The sequence below is a fragment of the Gorilla gorilla genome, chromosome 18 (genome assembly GCF_029281585.2).
Source record: "Gorilla gorilla gorilla isolate KB3781 chromosome 18, NHGRI_mGorGor1-v2.1_pri, whole genome shotgun sequence".
Taxonomy (NCBI): domain Eukaryota; kingdom Metazoa; phylum Chordata; class Mammalia; order Primates; family Hominidae; genus Gorilla; species Gorilla gorilla.
In genome coordinates, this window is record NC_073242.2 from 112,101,849 (window position 1) to 112,128,369 (window position 26,521).

General features: G+C 50.6%; 1 protein-coding gene across 2 annotated transcripts in view; it reads left to right on the forward strand.

Moving 5' to 3' along the window:
* The window catches only part of CMIP (c-Maf inducing protein), a 266,184-nt gene that overhangs the window by 142,475 nt on the left and 97,188 nt on the right, over positions 1–26,521 (forward strand). For both annotated transcript variants that reach the window (XM_031002719.3, XM_055366753.2), the window contains exon 2: positions 20,141–20,266. In XM_031002719.3, the coding sequence (XP_030858579.1) occupies positions 20,141–20,266 (126 nt within the window). The remainder of the gene's footprint in view (positions 1–20,140; positions 20,267–26,521) is intronic.

Below are 26,521 nucleotides of genomic sequence, written 5' to 3' on the forward strand. Positions count from 1 at the left end.
TACCACCTCTGCTCATTATATGATGAGTATGTTTGGTAGGCAGAATTTTGAAAGGTGGAGTGCTGTGGGTGGAATCGATGAGGCGGTCAGTCTATGTCTGTGCCATATGTACTCGGGGGCCTGTGACCCGGTGGGGGGCCGGTTTCACCTCTGTTCAGCCAGAGCCACCACAAAGTCCTTGCTTCCCCAGCTGCCGCACAGATCGCGCAGATCATCCTCCCCATCACGGTAAAGCTTTGAGGTGGGTGTTCTTCTCATTCCCATTTTACCAATGAAAAAACCAAAGGTGCTGGAGATGAAGTGGCCGCCAAAGGCCACCCAATGGGTGAGCTACAGCGCTGGAGTGGGGATCTCAGCCGTCTCTGCTCCATATTCCAGAACTTTCCTCTACTGCTCCTGACTTCCTGAAGTGACCAAACCTGTCTCTCCCTCCTCCCCTGACTTCAGGGAGCAGATTTTTCATGGTGATTTTAGAGAGCACACGTTGATCCCCTCCTGAGGGTGAGAGCCTCAGATGTTTTGGGCCTGACTGTCCAGCCTCCTGGAGGAAGGTGGCCAGGTCCGTGTGTGGGCAGCCAGTGTGCGGGTGCATGAGTCAAGCTCCCTTGTCACATATCCTGGAAACCCTCCATGGAAGCCTGCAGCCCCCAGGCCAGCGCTGAGGCAGGAACGGTCAGGGATTTCCCACTTGAAACACACCGTCTAAGGCTGCCGGCTCTTGCTTCCCCAGGAACTACTGCATTTGTCTTGATATTATACCTTGCCTGCCTCCAAGAGGACCGAGGCTTTTCAGAGCTGAGACACTGTGTGGAAGGAGGCAATTAGGATCAAACAGAACGAGACCCTCCGGATCCCCAGGGCTGGGCCGATCACCCCAAGCTTTGTTTGGCCGTCTCGGAGCTTTCTGTTGAGGTAGCAGAAAGGGAAAGACGGCTTGCATAGTTTTTGTTTTTTGGCCAGAAAAAGCACCCAAGTCTATCTTTCAAAGTAGATGCCTTTCTTCTCTCTCTCTTTTTCCCCAGTCCCAGATTAAACCTCTTTTTAAGAGATATGGGGGAGACTTGTCCCTTCCAGTTGATTCTCTGAAGGCAGAAGTTTTCTCTAAATTTGGAGCCACGCTTGTCAGGTGTGGTCCCGGTGTGTCGCCGTCCATCGACCTCGTTTACGGGCAGGGTGCTGTACCTTGGGAGGCGCTGAGCAGTAGCCCCAGTGCTTCTCCAGCATTGTCGGTGTGACAATTACATCATTACCTACTTTTTCTGAAATGACATGGCCATGGCTTCAGTAATTGCCAAAACCCAACATCCTCTTTCTCTGTTATCTGCTTGGTTTGCTTTTCACCTACGCTTATCATCACTTAACATCCTGTGTATTTCACTTATTTGTCTTTTCTGTCTGTCTCCCCCACCATGCAGGAGACCCTGTGAAAGCCGGTGTGCTGTTTAGTCATGGGGCACAGCAAGCCCTCTGTGCTGTACACGCTGACATTCATTGAGCTCTTACCATGAGCCGGACGTGGGCCTCCCGTCGTCTTCCTGTGGCCCTGTCTCCTGGCCTCTATCACTCCCATTTCACAGATGAGGAGACCGAGGTTCCTAAAGCCCAACTGGCTCTCTAGCTGGGAGTCTCACAGCCTGTAAGAGGCAGAGCTGAGATATAAAGTCAGGTTTTCTGTTCTCAAAGCTGTGTTCTTTACCATTACAACTTGAGAAAAATGTATGAAAGGCCATAAACATATTCTGGTGCTCAGAATATTGTATTGCTTTTTTTTTTCTTTTCTTTCTTTCTTTTTCTTTTTTTCTTTTTTTTTTTTTTTTTTGAGGCAGTGTGTCACCCTGTGGTCCAGGCTGCTGCAGTGCAGTGGCGTGATCTCGGCTCACTGCAACCACTGCCTCCTTGATTCAAGCGATTCTCCTGCCTCAGCTTCCCAAGTAGCTGGGACTACAGGCGTGCACCACCACACCCGGGTAATTTTTCTGTTTTTAGTAGAGAGGGGGTTTCTCCATGTTACCCTGGCTGGTCTCGAACTCCTGGGGTCAAGTGATCCACCCTTCTTTGCCTCCCAAAATGCTGGGATTACAGGCATGAGCCACCACACCTGGCCTTGTCTTGCTTTTCAACAAATTTATATTCATGACAATAGTATCTACCTATATTAGAAGCACAGTAGAAACATATATACAGACTTGTGTTTGTTTTTTTTTTCACCCTATGGCGAGTGCTTATGGGCAGGGCCAGGTCTCGCACCCCATGGCAACCAGCCTGGCCCATGTCGGGCACTCTGGTCTCTCTGTGGGATGATGCAGGCATGCATGGCAAGAAAAATCCCAAAGCAATCCCCTGAGCCCCTGCCATGGTCTGTGTCCATAGACACATAACCATCGATTCAGCGCAATGTAGTATTTTCGAAGAAAAGTTTTTGTTGAACCAGATAAAATGCATACAGAGAAGCACACATACTCAGGCTTCATAAAAAGTAGCCTTCTCTCTGTCCCTTTCTCCCTCTCTCAACTTGTCATGGACATAGCGGGTAAACTTAAGGCGCTGAATGAATCTGTTTAATGAAAAATATAAGTAAAACGACAAAGTGTGCCTCAATGATGTGTGTAATGATAGGCCAGTGTCAGCCCTGGGTCCCTCAAGATCTCAGAGAAGACATTCTGAGTCCTGTGGGGGATGGATTGATGGGGCAGGGGGTGGCAGCAGGTGTCCGGAGGCTGAAGGCCCAGGGATTGATTGCAGGGGCTGCCCTCAGGGCACAGAGCTTCTGAAGCTCACTAGGGCCTCAGGATAGACCAGCAGGACTCCTGAGAGGAGGAAGAGAGGCAGCCCTGTCTGCCAGCCTGGACACTTGGCTGGGGACCCTGGGAATGACCACGCCCCTCTGAGCCTCCGTTTCCCTCTGCTCGTCGGACAAAAACATCCCTCCCATTCTTTTCCTCCCTCCCATTCCTTCCCTCCCTCCCATTCCTTCGTCTCAACCTCTTTTCCTGGTATTTTCTTGAAGGCTGTGTTGCTGGAAGGCACTGTCCCCAGCTTTCTTGACACTGTCAGAGGGTGTCCAAAGGAGGCTTCTGTCACACTGGCTCATTCCCATGATTTCGGGAACAAGGGAGAGATGTGGGTCACCTTGTCCGGGGTCCTGGCAGCTCACTTCTGGATCATGTCCAGCAGCCTCGCTTCCCCAAGTGGATGTGGGTGTCCCTGGGAGAGAAAACCCATGTCGCCCGGCTTCTGGGCCATCTGCTTTCTTTTAGGGATGGGCCCAAGGAATATTTCGGCAAATTTGTCCTCTGGGAAATTTCTGCAGAACTTGTCTGATGCTTCCATAGATCTTAGGGATTGGGTTAAGGCCAGGTCCTAGGAGAGACATTGCAGAAATGAGGGCCTTAGGATGTCTCAGTAGGACCCAGTCCTGGCATAAACAACAAATAACAAACTAAACCGCTCACCTACACACCCACTGAAACATCTTTTGGTTCTCTGTGCAAAGAAGGCAAGGAGAGAAAACATATTCTCACTTTCTCTCATCCATCCATCCATCCATCCATCCATCCATCCATCCATCCATCCATCACATTTCTATTTCCTCTTGAATGGTTTAGATCAGGGTTGGACCCACTACTTGTCTTTGTAAATAAAGTTTTATTGGAACACAACCATGATCATTTGTGTATTGTCTGTGGCTGCTTTCACACCACAACAGCACTGCTGACAGTTGTGAGACAGGGCATATGGCCCACAAAGCCTGAAGAATTTTCTCTCTGGCCCTTTACAGAAAATGTTTGCTAACCTCTGATTTAGAGTTATAGCAGGTTCAAATCCTGGCTTCATTAATAACTAGCAGCATCACTTAAGAAAAGTTATTTCTCTTCTGTGGGCCTCAGTTTTCTCATCTATAAAATGGGATCATAATGGTACCCATGGCATGGGTCATTCGTGGGGAGATGTCTTTGAGCAGTTGACCCAGTATCTGGCACACATGAGGTCTTTAATCAAGTCACACTACTCTGGACACCAGCTAAGGTGCCAGATAGAGATGAAAGGTGCCTATTTTAAGGAACTCACAACACAAACAGCTGGAGACAGTGCACAGAAGGTACTGGGGTTGAGGTGTGTCCCGGGCTTGTGAGAACCCAGAGGCAGAGTGCCCTTTCCATACTGGCATCTGGGGGAGGAGCACTACTTAGCGATTCAAAGACGAATGAGCTGCAGGTGCACACAGCCACATGGATGAAGCTCTCAGACATCAAACTGGCCAAAACAAGCCAGACACAAATGTGCATCTGCTGTGTGATTGCATTTATAACATGTTGAGGAACAGGCAGAACTAATCTGTAGAGATGAAGGTCAACACTCCAGACCTTCTGGGCTGGGAAGGGGAGCAGGGGAGCCCCCAGGGCATGGAGATGCTCCCCATCTTGGCCTGGCTGGCAGGTGCACAGGGGTGTGCATTGTCAGAATGAACCCACTGAAGATTTCTGCCCTTCTGCTTGTTATGCAGTTTACTGGTTTTCTTTCTTTCTTTCTTTCTTTTTTTTTGAGACAGGGTCTCATGCTGTCACCTAGGCTAGAGTGTAGTGACGTGATCTTGGCTCACTGCAACCTCCACCTCCCAGGCTCAAGTATCCTCCTGCCTCAGCCTCCCAGGTAGCTGGGATTACAGGCGCCTGCCACCACACATGGCTAGTTTTTGTGTTTTTAGTAGAGACAGGGTTTTGCTATGTTGCCCCGGCTGGTCTCAAACTCCTGGGCTCAAGTGATCCTCCTGCCTTGGCCTCCCAAAGTGCTGGGATTACAGGTATGAGCCACTGCGTCTGGCTGCAGTTTACTGTTTATATTTTACTTTTTTATGCACCTTACTGTTTACATCTTAATTTTTTATAAAAAAGGAATGGAAAGGGAGAAAGAATAAGAGAGAGGATTCAGAAATGGGAGAAGCTTGGGCAGTCGAGGGCTATCTCTTGGTCTGTGTCCTGTCTCAGGCCCCTGCCTGAGACATCCTTGTACCCAAGCCTCCTCTGACAACTTCTCATTCCCAGACCAGGGTTGCACAAACTCTGGCTCCTTGTGCTTTCTGTTTCCTTGGCAGAGAATGCCTGGTGCTCCCCTCCTTACCTTGACACCCGGCTCAAAGGCCACCTCTGGGCAGCCCTCCCCGTGTTCCAGGGTGCCCCTCCCTCCTGTCCTTGCCCTTTGTACCGGACCCTCCTCCTTCCTCCTGCGGTGCCTTTGGCACTGTGGTGTTGTTACTTTGCACTCCCCATTACTTAGCACCCTCCGCTCACCCTGCTCATCCTGGGGCTCCCAGGCCAGTGTCTGGTAGAAGCAAGGCAGGACTCAAAACAACAGTCCTGGCTTCCATGTGGCCGTTCCACTGAGCGGCTGTGACCGAGGCCCACTGCTTGATGGAACTGAACCTCCTTTTCTTCCTCCATGGAACTGGGGAGTCTTAGCAGCGCCCCTTTCCCAGGATCCTTGGGAAGTATCCATGAGATGAAGATGATCCCTGGAGGCTGCTTTGGTGAGGACCTGGCATGTGGCATGTGCCCAGTCCAGGCTGGCTGCTGTGGGCCTTCCAAATGCATGTGACTTGGCAGTTGGAAATGATGCTGACTTTAGGGCATCTTTGTGTCCATCACCTGTTCCAATGGCAAAGGTGCCCAGTGGCACAGATGCCAAGGGCTGCACCCTGGGGACCCAGATTTTCATCCCTCTTCTCATGCCCACGAAGATGACTGGGGCTGGAGGGGTTTGAATGTGGAAATATCAGTCGTTTGCTCTATTATTAAACCTTGAGCCATGTGGCCATAAAAGGGGGTGGCTGCCATAGCTGGTTTCGTGATTAATGAGCCCACATCCTGCCTCTTGACCGTCTCCACAGAGCCCCAGGCACCAGCTCTGCCCTCCCGGCCCAGCTGCAGGCTGTGCTGCCGAGGTCTGGGCAGCAGAGAAGGGTGCCTGGAGGGTCTTTCTGTCATCTTGATGAACCCACGACCCCTCCTGGGTCCCCAAGGAGAGTTGGGTATTGTAGGCTTGGTTGAGATTGGCGAGAGGTGGTGTTGTGCCTAGCCTGGGGGGTTGGAGGGTGGGGGGAGTTTCTGCTCTGCAGCCCTGCGATGTGCAGGTGCCATCGGGGCTCTGACCCCAGGCCATCAAGAGCTATGCGATCTGCTTGCCATCCATCATGTGGAGCTGGTCGGTCACCCCATGCACCAGGCCGACTCCAAGCCGGAGGTTTCCTCTCCGCTCTTTTTGGAGTAATCCGTGGATGATGGAGGAGCTTGGCAAGCATTTCAGCAAAGCTCCTTTTTCTTGTTGAGGCTTGAAAGTAATCGCCTCCGTGTAATGAGTGCCCGCCGACCACCTGGCGCGTCTGGGCATTGAGCTCATTGGCCGCTGGCACAAATGGATCCTCACCTCACCCGGTGCCTGCCTGTAGCCTCTCCCGGCTGCTTTCTCACAGCTACACTCCCTCCCTAGCACCCTCTTGAGGAGTCTGGGGGAGGGGGCAGCATAATCATAGTTACCTGTATCAGATGCTCACCTGTGCTGAGCACGCCACATGCCCTGGCCCATTCAGGTGCTCTCTGCAAACACCCTTAAGGCAGGTACAGTATTCCTTCCCTTCCCTCTTCCCTCTACCCTAACCTTCCGCCTACCATACCTTTCCTCCTCCTGCTCCTCCTCCCCTCCTCTCCCTCTTTCCTCCTCTTCCTCCCCCCTTCTCCTCCTCCTCCCCCTCCTTCTCCTCCTCCTCTTCCCCCTCCTCCTCTTCCCCCGCTCCTCCTCCTCCTCCCCCTCCTCCTTTTCCTCCCCCTCCTCCCCATTCTCCCCCTCCTCCCTTTTTTGAGACAGGATCTGGCTCTGTTGCATGGGCTGGAGCTCACTGGTGCAATATCGGCTCAGTGCAACCTCCAACTCCTGGGTTCAAGTGATCCTCCCACCTCAGCATCCCAAGTAGCTGGGACTAAAGGCACCCACCACCATGCCTGGCTAATTGTTGTATTTTTTTGTAGAGACGGAGTTTTGCCATGTTGCCCAGGCTGGTCTTGAACTTAAGAGCTCAGAGACATCCACCAGCCTCAGCCTCCCAAAGTGCTGGGATGACAGGTGTGAGCCACCGCGCCTGGCCAGCATTACCTTTTTCTTAGTTGTAATCTAATTCAAAGTGTACAGTTGGGTTGATTTCAGCGTACAGCAGTCCCCCCTTTCCCATGGGGGATATGTTCCAAGGCCCCCAGTGGATGCCTGAGACCTCGAATAGTACTAAATCCTATATACACTGTGATTTTTCCTAAGCATATATATAGCTATGATAAAGTTTTTGTTTTTGTTTTTGAGACGGAGTCTCTCTCTGTCCCCCAGGCTGGAGTGCAGTGATGCGATCTCGGCTCACTGCAAGCTCTGCCTCCCGGGTTCATGCCATTCTCCTGCCTCAGCCTCCCAAGTAGTTGGGACTACAGGTGCCCGCCACCACGCCCAGCTAATTTTTTTTTTTTTTTTGTATTTTTAGTAGAGATGGGGTTTTAGCATGTTAGCCAGAATGGTCTCAATCTCCTGACCTCATGATCCGCCCGCCTCGGCCTCCCAAAGTGCTGGGGATTACAGGTGTGAGCCACCGCGCCCGGCCATACCTATGATAAAGTTTAATTTATGAATTAGATACCATAAGAGATTAACAGCAGCAATTTAAAAAATAGAACAATATACTACAATAAAGGTAATATCATGTGGTCTTTCTCTCTCTCTCTCTCTCAAGACAGCTTAATATTTTCAGACCATAGTTGACCACTGGTAACTGAAACCTCTGAAAGTGAAATCTCAGATTAGGGAGGACTGCTGGATTCACCAGGCTGTAAAACAATCACTACTAATTCTAGAACATTTTCATCCCCCAAAATGAAACCCCATACCCATTAGCATCATGCCCCATTTCCCCATCCCTGCCCTGGAAACCATGAACCCACTGTCTGTCTCTATGGATTTGCCTATTCTGGACATCTTACATAATTGGAATCATACAATGTGTGGTCTTTTGTGTGGCTTCTTTTGCTTTGTGTAATACTTTCTTTCTTTCTTTCTTTCTTTTTTTTTTTTCTGAGACAGAGTCTTGCTCTGTTGCCCAGGCTGTAGTGCAGTGACACAATCTGAGCTCACTGCAGCTTCTGCCTCCCCTGTGCAAGCAGTTCTGCCACCTCAGCCTCTTGAGTAGCTGGGACTACAGGTGGATGCCACCATGCCTGGCTTATTTTTGTGTTTTTAGTGGAGGCACGGTTTCACCATGTTGGCTAGGCTGGTCTCAAACTCCTGACCTCAAGTGATCTGCCCACCTCGGCTTCCCAAAGTGCCGGGATTACAGGCTTGAGCCACCATGCCTAGCCCGCATAATACTTTCAAGGTTCATCCATGTGGTAATGTCTTTTTTTTATCGCTGCATAATACTCCATTGAATGGATAGACTGCCTTTTGTTTATCCATCATCTGTTGATGGATACTGTTTCCATGTTTTGGTTCTTATGAGTAATTTTGCTTTGAATACTTATGTGCATGTTTTTGTGTGAACCTATGTTTTCACAACTCTTAGATGTATATCTAGGAGTGGAATTACAGGGTCATACTTCACTTTTCGAAGAACTACCAAAGTATTTTACAAAAAGCTGCCTGCATCATTTTACATTCACACTAGTGGTGTAAGCAGGTTTCACTTTCTCCACCTCTCCTTCAACACTTTTTTTTGTCTGCGTTCTTTTATTTATTTGGTTTTTCTCTATCCATCCTAGTGGGTATGAGTATTATCTCACTTTTACCAGGGAGAAAGTGGAGGCTCAGAGATACCAAGCGACTTGCCTAAGGCCAAGTTGTGGAGTTTGGATTCAGCTCTAGAATATCTGATTTATTTTTTTAAAAAATCTTTCGGCCAGGCACGGTGGCTCACGCCTGTAATCCCAGCACTTTGGGAAGCCAAGGTGGGCAGATCACTTGAGGTCAGGAGTTCAAGACCAGCCTGGCTAACATGATGAAACCCCATCTCTACTAAAAGTACAGAAATTAGCCGTTTGTGGTGGGGCACGCCTATAGTCCCAGCTACTCGGGAGGCTGAGGGAAGAGAATCGCTTGAAGCCAAGGAGGCAGAGGTTGCAGTGAGCCAGGATCGTGCCATTGCACTCCAGCCTGGGCAACAGAGAAAGGCCCTGTCAAAAAAAAAAAAAAAAAAAATTTTTCAATTGGAACATTGCATACACACAAAAGAGTACACACATTGTATACTGCTTGATGAACTTCAACAAAGTGAATACACTGTATCACCAACAGCCAGAATCCAGACCTAGAATGCTGCCAGCCCTCCCCAGAAGCTCCCACTTGCCTTTTTCCAGCGCCATCCCTCCATGGGATAATCAGTAGGATCAACACCATGTCCTGGTTTTCCCAGGATTTTCCCAATAGATTAGTGACCATTCAACATCCCAAGAAACCCTTTAGTCCTAGGCATACCAGACAATTGGTCACCCCAATAACCAGTACCCTGACTTCTCACAGCACAGACTCAGGTGCACCTCTTTCTGAAGTTTGTATGGGTGGAAGCACATGGTGATGTACATTGATGACATGCTTCTGTCCAGCTGCTTTTGCTCCATGCTCAGTTTGTGTGGGTCATCTATGTGTTGTGCATAGTTGTAGACCATACATTCTCATCATGTAGGCTTCTGCTGAGTGGATATACCAGGATTTCTTTATTCATTCTTCTCTTGATGGTCATTTGGGTAGTTTCCAGTCTGGGCTACCTAATGCTCAGGGAACACTTGTGCAAACATCTTTGGGAGCACAAATATGGGCATTTCTGTGGAGGAAGGGGATTGCTGGGTTCTAGGGGACTCATATTCAGCTTCAGCAGAGCTGTCACAAGGTGGATTCACAGTTTAACTCCCTCCAGCAATTTAGGATTCTGTTTGCACTGTGTCTGTGCCAACACTTATCATTTTTCATCTTTTCCATTTGAGCCAGTCTGCTGGTATGATGGTCTCATACTCTGGTAACCCCTCTGGTCTTTAACTTACTAGTTGCCTGTAGACAAAGGCCAGGGCGTGAAGTCCAAAGGTCTTGGTTTTCTTCCCAGCTCTCTCCTGAATAGCTGTGTGTGGTTGGTCAAGTTGTGCACCTGCTCAGAGTGTTCATTTCTGGTCTGTCATGAGAGTGATGCAATACCTACCTCTCGCAGGATTGTGGGATTAAGGGCTTGTGGAGGTGGGAAGAGCCCTGGAGATGTGGGAGGTGAGCAAGGGGAGCGGGGGGGAGTCTCCCAGCCTGGAAGGTCCTGGGACTAGAGCAGGGGGCGGGACACCTGCACCCAGGCCCTCCACTAACTCCATGGGGCTCCAGCAGGGGCCTGGGCCAGTTCCCCCATTCAGCTTCCTTTTGGGGTTCCTCTGAGTCTTGTTGGACACTCAACTGTCAAAGATGCCCAGTGGCACATATGAAAAGTGCCACACTCAAGGACACAGATTTCTGTTCCTCTCACCAGCCACCTTCAGGGATCATCCGTCTCCCCCCCAGCTTGATGGCTCTGTGATGGCAGAGCCATGTTCCTCTCCATCACTGGCCTATCCCCAGGTCTGGGCATAGGGTTGCACCTAGCAGGCCTCTGCTTGTTGAATGACTTCATGAATTCAGTCCTTAGGTGACAGCTCTTATCCAGGGAGGGGACTGGAGGATCAGGACATAACTGATCCCCTGTAGCTCTGAGCCTCGGTTTCCTCATCTGTGTGGTTTTTAAAAGTACTAATCCTGACCACAAGGCTGGTTGGGAGGATGAAATATGCTAGGGAAGAAAAGGTGTTTTGGAAACTGACACATGCTAGAGAAATGGAGGGTATCGTCTACAACAGAGCTGACCAACAGGGTGGCGCCTGGCCACATCTGGCTCTTTACAGTTAACTTAACAAAAATTAAACAAAATGTGTAATTTGGTTCCTCCACCACACTGGCCATATTTCAAGTGCTCAGTGGCCCACAGGTGGCTACGGCATTGGCCAGTGCAGACGCGGAACGTTTGCATCATCACAGACGATCCTGTAGGGCAGTGCCAGTATCAACTCATTTAGACTACAAAGAACTTTAGAGCAATCACCAAGAAAGTAAGATCAAATAAAACACAAGAGGGATGTATTTTTCTCCTATGAGATTTTCTTGCTCAAAGCCTCATTACTTTTACTTTACACATGGTTCTAACAGACTGCATGCCCTGGTTTCACAGGCCACAACAGAAGAGCAGTAACGTTTGGCTGGGCATGGTGGCTCACACCTGTAATCCCAGCACTTTGAGAGGCTGATGCATGCGGATCACCTGAGGTCAGAAGTTTGAGACCAGCCTGGCCAACGTGGTGAAACCCCATGTCTACTAAAAAATAACAAAAATTATCCGGGCGTGGTGTTATGTGCCTATAATCCCAGCTACTTGGGAGGCTGAGGCAGGAGAATCGCTTGAAGCCGGGAGGCGGGGGTTGCAGTGGGCCAAGATCGTGCCAGTGTACTCCAGCCTGAGCGACAGAGCAAGACTCCATCTCAAAAAAAAAAAAAAAGAAAAAAGAGTAGTAACCTTTTGAGGGCCTGGCATGGGGGAAGGTGCGGTGTCAGCAAAAAGAACTGGTCAGTCGGCGTCTGGAGAATGGTTGGAGAAACCATACAAAATAGACACAGTCACCCCAACTCTGCAGCCATTGAGAAAGGTGCAGGCAGCTTCCCTGTGCCCACAGCACCAAGGGCACAGCTCCGTTGCAGCCCAGCTCACCAGTGGATCACAGTGATAATAACAACAGCCCCAGGGCAAGGAGAGGTCAAATTACCTGAAGGAAACCAGGGGAGGGAGAGTGTGAACGGCATTTGAGATTTCTTCTGGGACCAAGGCCCAAACCGGCCCTTCTAGGATCATATCGTTACCTGCCACTTTGCGTTTGCTGTATGACTTTCCGTTTGTGAGATTAAAAAGAACATGAAATATTTTGACGGGCCTTCCCCAAATGAGCATCCATGGGTTTCTGCCTTGGAGGCCAAGCTGAACTATAGGTGTCTGAGGACCTGCTGCGTGGGGTAGCAACAGAAGGGTGGACCTGAGGCCCCTGCCATGCTGGTTCCAGCCGTGGCTTCATCTGTGGTCCCAGCTCCTTTCTCATAATATGTACTTGAGGTGTGTGAGCACAAAGGTACACAAATTGGAGTTTGCCTCTGGCCAGAGGAATTTGGCATAACAGAGGGATGGAAGTTGCTGTCTTGGGGGGTTACGAAATTGAATCCTGGGCCTGTCTTATAAGAGCAGGAGGCCTGTGTGAGACATCCCCTGCTCTGTGCCTCAGTTTCTTCCTCTGTAGCATGTGGATAACAGGGATAAAAACAGCCTCCCCGCCTTAGCATTGTTGTCAAGTTAAATGAGGGAATATATATAAAGCTCTTAGCATGGTGCTGGCCACATGGTAACTGCTTGATGAGTGTTAACCACGGGCACCTGTGAATGTCCATATGGGTGGGGCGTAGTGAGGCTAGCGTCTGCATAGCAGGTGTCCTTCCTTCTGTCATCATTAAAAAAAGATACAAGGCAGCAGTGGTGGCTCACGCCTGTAATCCCAGCACTTTGGGAGGCAGAGGTGGGTGGATCACAAGGTCAGGAGTTCAAGAGCATCCTGACCAACATGGTGCAACCCTGTCTCTACTAAAATTACAAAAATTAGCCAGGAGTGGTGGTGGGTGACTGTAATCCCAGCTACTCAGGAGGCTGAGGCAGGAGAATCACTTGACGGGAGGCGGAGGTTGCAGTGAGCCAAGATCGCACCACTGCACTCCAGCCTAGGCGAGAGAGTGAGACTCCATCTGAAAAAAAAAAAAAAAAAAAGATATATAAAGCTGGCTCTTCACTATAGTCAAAAGATAGAGACAATCCATGTGTCCATCAGCAGATGAATGTATAAACATGTGGCCTGCCCATACAATGGAATGTCAGTCAGCCGTGAAAGGAATGCGGTTCCGACTCATGCCACAGCACAGATAAACCTCAAAAACAGTAAGTGAAAGGAGCCAGGCACAAACAGCCACAAAGTATGTGATGTCATTTATGTGACATGTCCAGAACAGGCAAGTCGCATTGATAGATACCAGGCTAGTGGCTGCCTGGCACCTGGGGATGGGGTAGCAGGGAGTGACGACTTAATGGTATGGGGCTTCCTTTGGGAGTAAAAACATCTCAGAACTCGATAGAGATGATGGTGACACTGCATCAGGAATGGACTCAATGCCCGTGAATTGTATATCTTAAGTGATTAATGGTTAGTTTTACGTTCTGTGAATTTTACTTTGAATTTTAGAAATGCAGCCAGGGTAGGTGGGGACTGAAGCCCATTCTCCCAGCACAAGCCACTTTGAGCACCACTGCGTATGACACTGTGATGGCAGCCTCATCATTAGTGTTGTTGGTGTTGTTGCTGTTGACTGTCTAAGCAGGGCTGCCATCCAACTTCTCGTTTCTCCTTTGGGGCCCCAGGGTGTGTGTGCAGGCCCAGCAAATCCTTCCTTACAGTGGGGTGGTGCCACGTGGAACCCGACTGTGCAGCATGGGTGTCCCCTGTGTGATAATTCAAGCCACTTCCACGTAGGGAGAGAGGGGACTTGACTCCAGCCCAGCACATCCACCCAGCTGTCAGGGCCACACATGCCCCATGACAAACAGCTGCTGTTTTCAACCCCATCCCCGACTGGGCAAGGTCTCTCTGGCCTCGGGAATAAGCTCATGAGAGGATTTTCCAGACTGGCTTCTTTTGGGGTCCGGGAGCTCCTCCCTTCCCTGGCACATGTTTTGAGTCAGCCTGGACGTCATGATTCATATTCGCTTTGAGAGGAATCCCCATGGAAACCAGCAGGCAGGTTTGGGCAGGAGGGAGCTGGCTCCCCACAAAGGCAAGGGAAGGCGAAGGCTAGGTGCCTTCTGCCAGCATCGGGGGCCCAATGGGGGCTCTTTCTGGGGGGGTCAGCTCACCCCATTCCCCACCCACTCTGGAAGCAGGTCTGAGGCCGTATCTGGTTTGGAATGCCAGTTCTGAAGATCTCTGGGGGTTCACATGGGACCCTCATGAGGTCCTTCTAGGCCCTACTTTTTCCAGCCCAGATCCAGCATTGTGTGCCACTGGACAGGGGGCTCACCTGGAAACAGGCAGAGGTGAAGTATCTCTTCCTGGTCTGGCAAATGCAGGATCCCCCAAAACTAGCTCCATATCTGTCCCCGAGAGCAAAAAGACAAAGGCAGAGTTCACCGACCCATTCTCCAGCTTCCATGGAAGGCAGCGTCCCCAGGGGCCAGACCCCAGCTTGTGGGCTGCCGCATCTCCAGTACCCTCTGGGCGCCATCACCTTGCGGGCACTCAGTTAGCGAGCGGTCCCACCAAACCTACCTGGGTTCGCTCCTTGCTTCTCACATGGCCCTGTCAAGCTGGTGGCCCAGGACAAAAGCCCCTTAGCCTTGGCCAGGGCTCTCCGGTTCCCTTTAATATCCATTTAATGAGAGCAATTTGGCAACAACGTAAAACATGCTCTTGCCCTTTGTCCCAGTAATTCCATTTCTGGGAATCTGGCCTAAGGAAATAATCCTAAATATAGGGTAGAAAAACATGTTTCACAAGGATGTTCACTGCGGAGTTGTGCATGGCAGCATAAAATGAAACAGCGGCACTGTCCCCGAGGGAGGGGGTGAGAGCAGGGATGAAATTGATGGTGGCGGAATATTTTATAGCTGCTACAGTGAGAGTTCTGGAGCTTGCCATTCAGAGCAGGGACATCTAGGTGCGATAATGTGGAAAAAAAAAAGGCGTTACAAAATTCTTTGTACTGTATGATTTCGGCTTTATAAAAAATTATATATTAAAATAATCAGGAAAGTCACACACCAGAGTGCTAATGAGTGGTCTTGATTGGATTTTTATGGGAAGGATTTTATTCGTCATCTTCCAAATTACCTTGTCTTCACGCATTGCCTTTTTCAGTCAGGTTTGCGTTGTAATTTACATACAGTAAGAGTCACGCTTTTAGCGTGCAGATCTGTGAGTTCTGACAAACGTATACAGCCAAGTGACATCGCCCCCACAGTCAATACAGAGAATATTCCCATCGCCCCCAAGAGTCCCCCTGCCCCTCGCCCGCCCCAGCGGCTGGCAACCATGGGTGTGATTTCAGCCCCTGTAGTTTTGTTTATTTCAGGATGTCATATAAATGGAATCATACAGTATGCCTTACACTGCTGTTAACGTTTAGGAAAAAAATTTTTCATCTGCTTATTGTTCTTAACTTAGCTGTACATCTTAGAGCAGGATTCCCTACCATCCCTCAATGGAGGAGAATTTTAATGTTCTCTCTTATCCAATTCAGCCTCCTACCCCAGACAGGAATCTCCTCCCCTGGAGCTCCGGTCGTCATGTTCAGCTTACCAGGGAATTATCAGTTATCTGTAAAATCATCCCAGCGATAGGAAAGTACCCAGAACGGCAGAGGTGCCTGGGCAGTGTTAGCTCATATCTGAGCCCAAGGAACAGCAGCGTTCAGAGGCTTTCCATCCCAATCCAGCGCGTGTCCCCTGCAAGCCTCCCGTGTTCCTGCCCAGTGATAGCACTACAGCAGGAGCAGTTTTTTTTGTTTTGTTTTGTTTTGTTTTGTTTTTGAGAGGGAGTCTTGCTCTGTCGCCCAGGCTAGAGTGCAGTGGTGCGATCTCGGCTCACTGCAAGCTTCACCTCCCGGGTTCACGCCATTCTCCTTCCTCAGCCTCCCGAGTAGCTGGGACTACAGGCGCCCGCCACCACGCCTGGCTCGTTTTTTTAGTATCTTTAGTAGAGATGGGGTTTCACCATGTTAGCCAGGATGGTCTTGATCTGCTGACGTCATGATCCACCCACCTTGGCCTCCCAAAGTGCTGGGATTACAGGTGTGAGCCACCGCGCCCGGCCTTGTTTTTGTTTTTAAATAAACATTTTCTTTTAGGACAGTTTGAGTTGTATAGGAAAGAGACGAGCATACTCCAGAGTTCTCACACATCCGCAGTCTGCTTCCCCAGCTGCTAGCATCTTAGTCTGTGGGCTGCGTTTGTCACAACTTGTGAACCAATATTGATACATGATTGCCGAAGTCCACGTTTTATTAGGTTTCTTTAGGTTTTCCGTGATGTCCTTTTTCTGTCCCGGGATCCCATCCAGGATCCCCACAGTACCTGTAGTCACGTCTCCCAAAACTTCCCTTGGCTGGGATAGTTGCTCAGGCTTTCCTCATGTTTAATGAGCACTGGTCAGGAGTTTTGAGGAAAGTCCCTCAGTTATGGTTTGTCTGATATTTTTCTGATGGTTAGACTTGGGTTATGGGTTTGGGGAGGAAGACCCCAGAGGCAAAGATTGGTCTTTCTCAAAATAGTTCGTTTGATTGCATTCTTTAGTTTGTTCCAGGTGCTGTGCTGAGTCCTTGATAAACTGGATCTCCGCTAATGCTCCCAGGAATTCTACCTATTAAATAAATTCTTATCTTAACCAGTAGAGGAAATGAGCTCAGAGAGGGGGAGTAACTTGCCTAAGGACACACAGTAAGCGGCCCAAACACAGGTCTCCTTGGTCCTAAAAAGTCTGCTTTTGGCCAAATGCTGCTTCAGACAGCAGGCATGCAGCTTGTCTGCTTTTTAAAAACAGTATGGGTTGGGTTTGGTGGCTTACGCCTGTAATCCCAGCACTTTGGGAGGCCGAGGCAGGAGGATCACCTGAGGTCAGGAGTTCGAGACCAGCCTGGCCAACATGGTGAAACCCCATCTCTACTAAAAATACTGAAAAATTAGCTGGGCGTGGTGGCACACGCCTGTAATCCCAGCTACTCAGGAGGCTGAGGCAGGAGAATCGCTTGAACCTGAGTGGCGGAGGTTGCAGTGAGCTGAGAATGCACCATTGTACTCCAGCCTGGGTGACAAGAGCAAAACTCCGTCTCAAAAAAAAAAAAAAGGACCGGCCGCGGTGGCTTATGCCTGTAATCCCAGCACTTTGGGAGACCGAAGCAGGTGGATCACAAGGTCAGGAGTTCAAGACCAGCCTGGCCAAGATGGTGAAACCCCATCTCTACTAAAAATACAAAAAAAATTAGCCAGGCATGGTGGCAGGCGCCTGTAATCTCAGCTTCTCGGGAGGCTGAGGCAGAGAATTACTTGAACCCGAGAGGCAGAGGTTGCAGTGAGCCGAGATCGCGCCACTGCAGTCCAGCCTGGGCGAAAGAGCAAGACTCCATCTCAAACAAAACAAAACAAAAAAACAGTATGTATTTATTTTTACCCAACCTTTCCCTAAAAAGCCTTGGTTGCAACTTCAGATCAAAGCCACGTTAAGACAGCTAAGGCAGGGCATGTGAAAGGTAGACTCAGAAAGCCTCTGTCCAGTGTGTTGTGGGTGGTGCTTACAGTTAAAACATGGATGAACATTGCCTTTATTTTCGTAAGATAGTCATTAATTTGTCAGGAAATTAGTAATCACCTCCTAAATGTCAGACGCCATTTAGGCACATGAAACAGCAGGTGAACCCTCCTGTTCCCACAGTACATAAACAGTAGCAGGGGACACAGACAATCAGTGACCAACACAATAAATATTTGAATATGGGTGAGGAAAAGAAGTACAGAACCAACCACCAAGCCCTGGCTTCTCCGGCAGTGCTCAGGACAAGACATACTGTTAGGGCTGAGTCATTTACTGCAGAATAGGGAGAACAGAACAGTGCACGGGATGCTGGAATAGGCCAGAACAGTGAAGGGCAGGCCCACGAGTGTGACTTTGAGGCACGCTGGCATAAAGAGAACCTTCTTGGGTGACACATGGCAGCCGCCGGGATTGGTGGCCAGGGGGTCCTCTGAGGGGTGAGTGATGCAGTGGTGGAAAGGACAGGATGAACGCAGCTGCCTCCTCCCCTAGATTATGGGGTCCAAGCAGCCTTGTCACTCACCTGGACCTGTGCAGCAGCCTGCAGGCTGTCCCCCTGCCACCACTGTCTCCTTTCAAGTCTGTTTTCTATGCAGCAATCCCTGTGAACCTTGGCTAAAGCTCCTGCAAACCCCTGGGAGGAATCCCTGAGCCCCTAGGTGGACCTACGAACCTCTCCAGGAGTGACCCACCCTTCTCTCCAATGCATCGCTTACCCAGCCCTCCCTCCGTTTCACCTTCTGCTCCTCCTTGAACACTCCCAGCTGTTCCCACCTCTGAGCCTTTGCACTGGCCGTGGGGTCTGTGACACTCTTTACTCCTGCTCTCGGCCACCTGTCATCACACCCCATTGTGATTCTTTGTGCGGCCCTTGCCACTCTCCAGTAGTTTATTTATTTAGATATTTTGTTTGTTGTCTGTTTGCCCACTAAGCTCCTGTCTTATTCACTGCTGAATCTCCAGCACCTAGCATGGCGCCTGCAACATAACGGAAGCTCAGTAAATCTCTGTCAGATGAATGAAGGAATGAATGAAAAATGAATTGATCAATCCTTTAGCAATTGATCACATCAGGGAAATTGAGGCAGCTTCAGCCATCAACCCTCTCTACCTCCACCCCTATCACCATAACTCTCGTTTGGCAGACAGATACTGAAATTAACAAACCTAACAGAGGTCCTCCATCTTTATGGTAGAATTAACCTGTTGGGCCTTAGACTTTGAATTGCCTTTGCCTCTTTCTTGGAACACAGGATAGAGGTCAGGCCTCTGATTCCAGAGTCAGATGGCCGAGTTCAGTCCTGGCCATGCCACTCCTAGCTAGATGACCTTGGGCAAATCACATGACCTCCTGAGCCTCAGCTTCCTTGTCTATATGATGGGATGACCTTGATACCTGTTCCACAAGACCTGTGTGAGGATTAAATGATTGCCATGTGCCCAGGGTGCATGCGAGAGCCAGGGAGGTGTTCGCTGTTATTCTTCTCAGCTGTGCTGCACTCACCTGATTCTCCTGAAGTCTGGCTTCCTGGAGCCAAAGTGACAAGGACACTTGCTTTGGCTCCTGGTGGCCATTGTATCCCTCGGTCACCTGGTGCCTTCTCGGGACAGCAAGACTCACTCAGAGAGTGGTGGGTGGCTGTGGATTTCTCTTGCCCCGCCCCTACTCCCAACAATGACCGATAATAATAGCCTTTCTCGTTCTTTTCAACACATGCTATTGAGCCCTTGCCATGAGCCAGGCACTGGGGAAAGAGTGGGAACCAAGACAGACCTAGGCCCTGACTTCGTGGAGCTAGCAGCCTGGCCAGGAGGCAGACATCCAACAGATAATGACACAGAATAAAGCCACAAATAAATAAGGTGTGGTGAGCACCGGAAAAGGAGGGCACAGGGAAGGGTGCAAGCAGGTTGGGTCATGGGTCTAGAGGGTGGGAGTTCCCCCGAAAAGTGCAGTTGAGATGAGACCTGGAGAGTAGAAGCGCAGATGCCAGGGGTGGGGCTGTGCTCTTTCTGGGACAAGGAGCAGGCTGAGTTTGAGGCACTGTCATCAGGGCAGTGTGAGGAGTGTGGAAAGGGAGAGATGCCGCCGAGAGGTGGGACTGGGCGCATAGGGAGAGCAGACCCCTCTGGGTCTGTCGATTGTGGATGGGAGTGTGGATTTTGTGGCCGGGCCATTGGGAGCCATTGAAGAATGTTGAGGAGGAGGGTGGGGCTATGGAGTTTGCCATCTTGGAACGTGGCTCTGGAGGCCGAGTGGAGGATGCATATCCGTGGGGAGAGGGAGAAGAGAAATCGGTGCTTTCTGGGCAGGAGAAGGTGGTGGCTTATTGCTGGTGAGGGATGGCGGGCTTCCAGCCAGTCCCTGCGCTGGCCCCACAGATACCAAGAGCAGCAGTCCCTCGCTCCTTGCCCTCCAGCTGCTCCCACTCTGTTCCTAACTCTGCACCTCCAAACGTGTGGGTGGAGTTTTACAGTGAACCCCCTTGCAGCTGGATATGGCCAGCCAGAAACAGGGAGGCTTGCTTTGGTCACCAGAGGTGCCGAGCTCCTGCACCAGCTCCATTTGCCTGTCGCCAGAGGGGTGATGTTTCCAAAACTGTCTGAGATGCGGACGTCATGCCTGCTACTGTAACCAATGCATATGTCTTCTTTTTCTTTTTTTGCTGCAGCCAACTGGGTACATGGAAAACTCAGTCTCTTACAGCGCGATTGAAGACGTTCAGCTGCTGTCCTGGGAGAATGCCCCGAAGTACTGTTTACAGCTCACGATTCCTGGGGGAACTGTCTTACTGCAGGTAGGAGAAATAAACATGAACAAGCAGTTTCTTCTCCCTCATCTTCATGCACTTGCGCCCCTCGTTTCCTTTGGAGGGAGCCAGCCAGCTATCAAGAGGAAAGGTTGTTTAACTTTGGGTGATTTTATTCCCCAAGTATAAGAAAGCTGTAAACCGGGTCTGACTGGAGAAAAGGAAAAGGACTGTGCATGGCCTGAGCGTCTCCTGCACACCTGCTGCAGTCTAGGAACTTCTCAGGTTACTCATTTAGTTCCCTTAATAAATCTGATAAATAACTTTTATGATCCCCATTTTACAGATGAAGAAACTGAGGCACACAGGTGAGTTGTTAGGCCCAAGAAGGCCGTGAAAAGCAGATGAGCAATAGATACTGACTTTTTGCATTACTTTGAGTGAGGGAGTTTCTGATATCTTGTTGATCTAAGTCTTTTGAGGCTCATAGAAGTATAAGCTATCTTTTTGGGAAAAAAAGTGCATTCTGTATGTACTGGTCAGGACGTTTGGTTGGAAATGGCACAAACATTATTCCAACTAGTGAGACAAAAAGATAGTTTAATGCTGTTAACTATTAAATTAACTATTAAAGTAACTGGGAAGCCTTAAAGGGGACTTCAGGCATTGCTGGATCCAGGGGTCAGATGACATCATTAATATTGGGCATCTCTCTCTCCATCTCCTGGCTGTGCTTCTGTGTGCTGGCTTCACTGGCAGAATCTCACCATGTGGTAGGAAAGATGACCTACCTGCAGCCCAAAGCCACATCCTTAGAGGCTATAATCCTTAAGAGTGAGTGCCCTTTTTCTTTCCAGTACCCTTTACAAAATCTCATGGAAGATCCTGATTGGCTCTGCCGTGTTCTCATTCAGCCCCCAGGAATTCACTCCCCCGGATTACCCGCCCACCCTTGACCTCAGGCAAGGCCCAGGTCTCGGATTGGTAGCCCCACCAGGACCACACAGAGGCGGTGAAGTGGGTCCACCAAGAATGGAGAAGTGACTGACAAAAACCACGACCACGGTCACACATACATAAGACATGTTACATCATGTCAGGGGAGCCAGCCAATTTTCAGAAGGAACCCCGAGTCTGAAACCCCTCATCTAGAGAAAATTTACCCTCTTATCAGTGGGAAGAAGACCTGCCTTGCTTTTTCTTTTGGGATCATTTTATTCCTAACTTGTTTCTCCAGGGAAACCTTCTCTTAGCCCAAAGAGATGTTCTCTAAAAACCTATTTTAGATCTAGCAGCCACTGGATTGTGTAACAGCGTTGGGCTAAGAGTCACCCAGTTTGGGCTCCAAGGAATGCTGAGCTCAGTAGGGGAGCGTAACAACTTAGCATTGTTAGAAATGTCCTGTTTCTTACTGTCATCTCTCAGAGGACTCTGGAAACCACACCTGCCCCAGTCGGCTTTCTTCTTAGTGAATCTCTCACACTCTGCCCTCTACACTTTTCTTTTAACCCTGTCCCCACACCCCCACACTGTCCCTCCCCCCCTTCCCCACCACAGCCAGCAAAGCCTTCCTCTTCTTTCTTTCTCTCCTCTCATCTTTATGATAGAGGTCAGTGTCACCCTCCTGCCAGACACTTCTGCCAGCTCCTCTGCCTCTTCACTGGCTCCTTCTTGCCCATCTGATGGCTGCAGCACAGAGTCCATGAAGGGGGTGGTCAGTGCCAGCCCCCCTCGGCGGGGGAGATGGGGCGGGCAATCACAGGGTTCAGTGGCCAACAGAGAGGTAGGGATGCCAGAGATTGTCCTACCCCAATGACTTTGCTGTCGTCACAGAGCTTTGAGGCAGCCTCTGCCCTGTGCTCGGGGAGGCCCCATGCGTGAAGAGCCCCTCAGGCCCTCGGGAGACAGGGCCATAAACAAATGATTACTGAAATAATGGCTAAGTTAGAGGCAACCCCAGAGGACTGGGAGCCCAGAGAAGGAGGAACTTATTTGGCCTGGGGGGCCAAAGCAGGCTCCCCAGACAGGGGGCATTTGAACTGGGTGTAGAGGGATGAGTAGAAGTGTGCCAGAATGGTGGGGTGGGGGCACACTCCCCGGGCAGAGGGGATGTGTGTGCAAAGCATGAATATGGGGGACCTGGGTACTTGCTGCAGCTGGAGGAGATGGAGAGATGGAGTTTGGGGCTGTGGATATGTCTAGATCTGTTGGGCGATGGCCAGATCACCCAGGCCTTGCCAGCCAAGTGAAGAAGCCTCGGACCCTCTTCCAAAGGCAATAGGCAGCCACTGAAAGCTCTGAAGGGGTAGAGGGACACTAGAGGAATCAGTGTGGTGGCAGGGCAGAGGGGCCTAGATATGTGCATGACAGAGAGGCAGGAGGGAGCCCCTTGAAACATTCCAGTTGGAGGAGAGGAGGCCCTGAGCCTCCACTTTCCTGTTCCACCAGCAAAGGGGCCTCATTCCTTCTGGGGCTGGAGGGGCAGCCCTGGCCTCCAAAGGAGGCCAGAGCATCACTCGCCACAGGGATGGAGGGGCAGTGAGGCTGAGAAGCAGTGCCTGGAATGTCCCTTTAACCCGACTGTGGCCGCGGGCCCAGCTGTGATGACTCGCCTGGCCGCCGCGTCCGGCAGGGCTTCAGGACAGAGCTGCCGCCATGGTGCTGAGGAGCCGAACGGGCGGGGAGCCTCTAGCTGCTCCAGCATCCCACTTGCTCACTGCCCCCTGATCCCGTGGACAGCGCAGTCAGAGGCAGGAGCAGGAGAGGAGGAAGCAGAGGAAAAGGAGGAGGAGGAGGCGGCTTGCAACTCCTCAGATCCAGAGCCGGACTCCGAGCTAGTGAGGGAGCAGCAGACACGGCCTCCCAACCCTTCCCCCAAGGGGAACCCAGGTGGGTGCAGCCCCTGCCCCTGGCGGCTGTGGTTCTCTCCCTGGCTGCCATTTACGTCAGGGGAGGTAGACCTGGATCGGCTTCTCCCTTGCTTCCCTCTCATCCTCACCCCCACACTCTGCCCACCGTGATGCATGGGTGGTGTGTAGCTGGCTCATTCTATAAACAGGGCTAGCGAGTCTGTGTGGTTCTAGGGAGGCTGGGGCGGGGTGTACTTGGCCCCCGGTGTGGTGCTCAGGGCTTTCTTCAGTCCTGGTTGTATTCACGTGCCTTTTGTGACGGGTGGCAGGACCGTCTGCTTTGAGAGGCTGTACTTTGTCTTGATTCACATACAACATACTGTATTAGATCCCAGAGCCGTGGTGTCACAGAGAACAACCCCTTTGGCCCTGGGGACGGATCTTCCCTGCTCCAGGGTGGGAGAGGGGACCAAGAAACAGCCAGGTGCCCATCTGAACAGCATTACCTGAGTGCTCCTAGTCAGCAGATGGGTGAAAGTGCCTTAAATGGTGCCGCCCGGCACAGCCACCACCAGCCACGCATGGCAGCCCACATATGGATTTAATTTACTCAATCAAATTAATAACACAGTTCCTCAGCCCCGTTAGCTACACCTCCAGTGGCCAGGGGCCACACATGGCTAAAGGCTGCTGTGTTGGACAGCGCAGATAAAGAACATTTCCATTGACACACGAAGTTCTGTGGAGCAGGCTGACCTCGAGGCCTTTTCATTTTGACCTCATACTGCAGGCACCTGAGCCCCTCCTGGGGCAAATCACCTCAGATCACAGGGGGCTCTTCGATCTTGCAGTCTGGCTGTGCTGTAACGCAGTCTGCACCCTGCTGCATTACAGCACAGCCATTCTCTCTACAGACAAGGGGAATGGCGGGGCCCAAAGAGGGCTAGTGCCCCTTCCCTACACCAGCCTGCCTGATCTCTCTCCATCTCTGTCTCTTTCAGGTTCTTTGCATCCATGTGTGTCTGTTTTCCTCTCTCTCATGCCTTTTCTCCATCTCTCTCCCCTCCTTCCCCTTCCGTCCCCTCCTGCCTCTCCTCTTTCTCTCTCTTTAGTCCTTGCTGTGGCTCACTCTGGGCTTCTCTTGCAGGTCCTTCCTCCAGGCCTCTTAACACCTCTGAGCCTGTCCCCCAATCCTCTCTGTGTGTCTCTCCCCTCTTCTCTTCCTCCTCCTCCCCTCTCTCTGTCTTCTAAGGAGCTCTTTGTAAAACTCTTACTTTGTTAGAATTTGAATCAATGCCTCTTGCAGACCTCGGGGAGCTGACCTGATCCTTCAAGGAAGGCAGAGAGGACATTCAGGCTCATGTCCCTCATCCCCAGCTCAGAGACAGAGCAATCTACCAGCAGGTTGAGTTGGCAGACAGGGGCGCCCAGCCTTCCAGCGTGCGTCCAGTTGGTGTGTTTTGGATGCTTTGTGTTTTCAGCGTGAGCTCCCTCACTGCCATGTTATTAGAATCCCTGGTTGCAGAAAGGACCTATTTATCCCGTTTCCTCCATTGATGCCCTTTCTGCTAGCATTTCATTGTGGGGAGGCCAAGCATGTAAGTACATAGACAGTGTCATGAAAACATCCTGAAGGTGCTGTCACTGGCCCCTGGGATGGGGTAGCGGGCATTAAAGAGCAGCACGGCGCAGATCATCTTCTGGGGGATTCTGCCTAAAAATTGAGTGGCTGCCCATCAGCAAAAATTAGACAGAGCCGCTGCTCCACAAACACGGCTTCAGGCAAGATAAGAGCAGGGAGACCCTCCTCCCAAGAGTGTCTGCTTCTTTCGGGGATGGGTTCCGGGACTCGGCTCTTCTCACCAATGTTCTGGAAAGTCCTGCAGGAGGCGGGGCAACTGTTTACCCCAAACATTGGCAGCAGGGCAGGGACAGGGTGGGTTCCTTTCTTACTGGAAGGTAGCAAGCAGGACTTTTCCGGTCTGGAAAGCACCAGAAAGGTCTCACTCTCTAGCTTCCAGTAAGAAAGGAAGCTCCTTTTCCCTAAGAAACTGGGCCGGGGAAGGGGAGCTTGGAAAAGGTCGCTCACAGCGCACCCTGGGCTGTTTTGCTCACCTCTCAAGACAATGCAACAATGAGAAAGAACTTGGCAAGTTTGGGAGAGGAAATTGGGCAGCATTTGCCTGGAACCAGGCCCTTTCAGCATTCCAAAGATTTAACACCAGAAGTCGGAACCAGCTGCCCGCAGGCTTCCAGGGGACTTGGGGTCTGGCTGGGGACCTCTCCCATGTCTGAATGGATTCTCCTCTGAGTGACCCTCAGGATTGGGCTGGGGGACCTTTCCCAGGTCTGAATGGATTCTCCTCAGAGTGACCCTCGGGGTTCCAGCCATGCCTTATGTTCCCATTGGGCTGAGTTCTCTTGGCTCAGCCACCAGCAGGACAGTATGGGAACTCTGCACAGAAGCGTGACCCTTCCCCCAGCTGGAACGCAGCCTGGTCAGCTTTCCCTTTGCTTGGAAGCCCCTTAGAGATGCCTGTGCTGGGACTCAAGACATTGCCTAGCAGCGTATGTCCTTCTTCAAAAGTAGACAAGCCAAAGGAACGAGCAGTTTACAGTCCGGCCTTGTCCCAACCTTTGTGGCTCCGTCAGCCTCCACCTGCTCTCCTAGAGGCAAGTTCTGGCCCTTCCCTTAGTTTCAAGGTGAGGTCTCCTGCGTGCCACATCCTTCCTCCTCCTGCTTCATCAGTAGGGCAGCTACCATGGAGAAATAATGCTCACGGATGTCCCAACCCAAGTCCTGGGAATCCAGAGGAGCTCAGATGCATTGCTTCATGTTCCGGGGCTGGATTGTAGGGAGGGAAGACTGTGGGGTCAGACAGACCTGAGTTCCTGCCCAACTTTCCTGGGCACTAGCTCTGGATCCTTAGACTCTAACTAGCCATGGAACCCTAGGCTCTAACCAGCCCTGGAACCCTAGGTTTTACCACATTCTAGCTGTGGAACCCTAAACAGCAGGAAGAACCTCTCTGGGGCTCATTTAATTTATCTGTGAAACGCACTCTAATACTTGTCTCCTTGCATATTGTGAGGCTCGTAGATATTACATGTAAAATACTTAGCACTGTGCCTGGTACATAGTAGGTGTTCACGAAAACACTGCCATGATCACTTTTAGAGTCTTAGTCAAATACAGTTTGGGGAAGAGAGGGAATCAGAGCTGAAGAGTTCTTTTGAAGGTCTGTTGTGTGTGGACTTTCTTCGCTAAGCAGAATGGGTATATGAATACCCCATTCATCCATCCATCTATCCGCCCACCCATCCATTTATCCATCAGACTGTCCATCTGTCTTATCTGTTTTTCCATCCATCCATGTCTCCATCCATCCAATTCATTCATTCATTCAACACTTCAACCAATCTTTCACTTAACAAACATTTCTCCGGGTTTCAT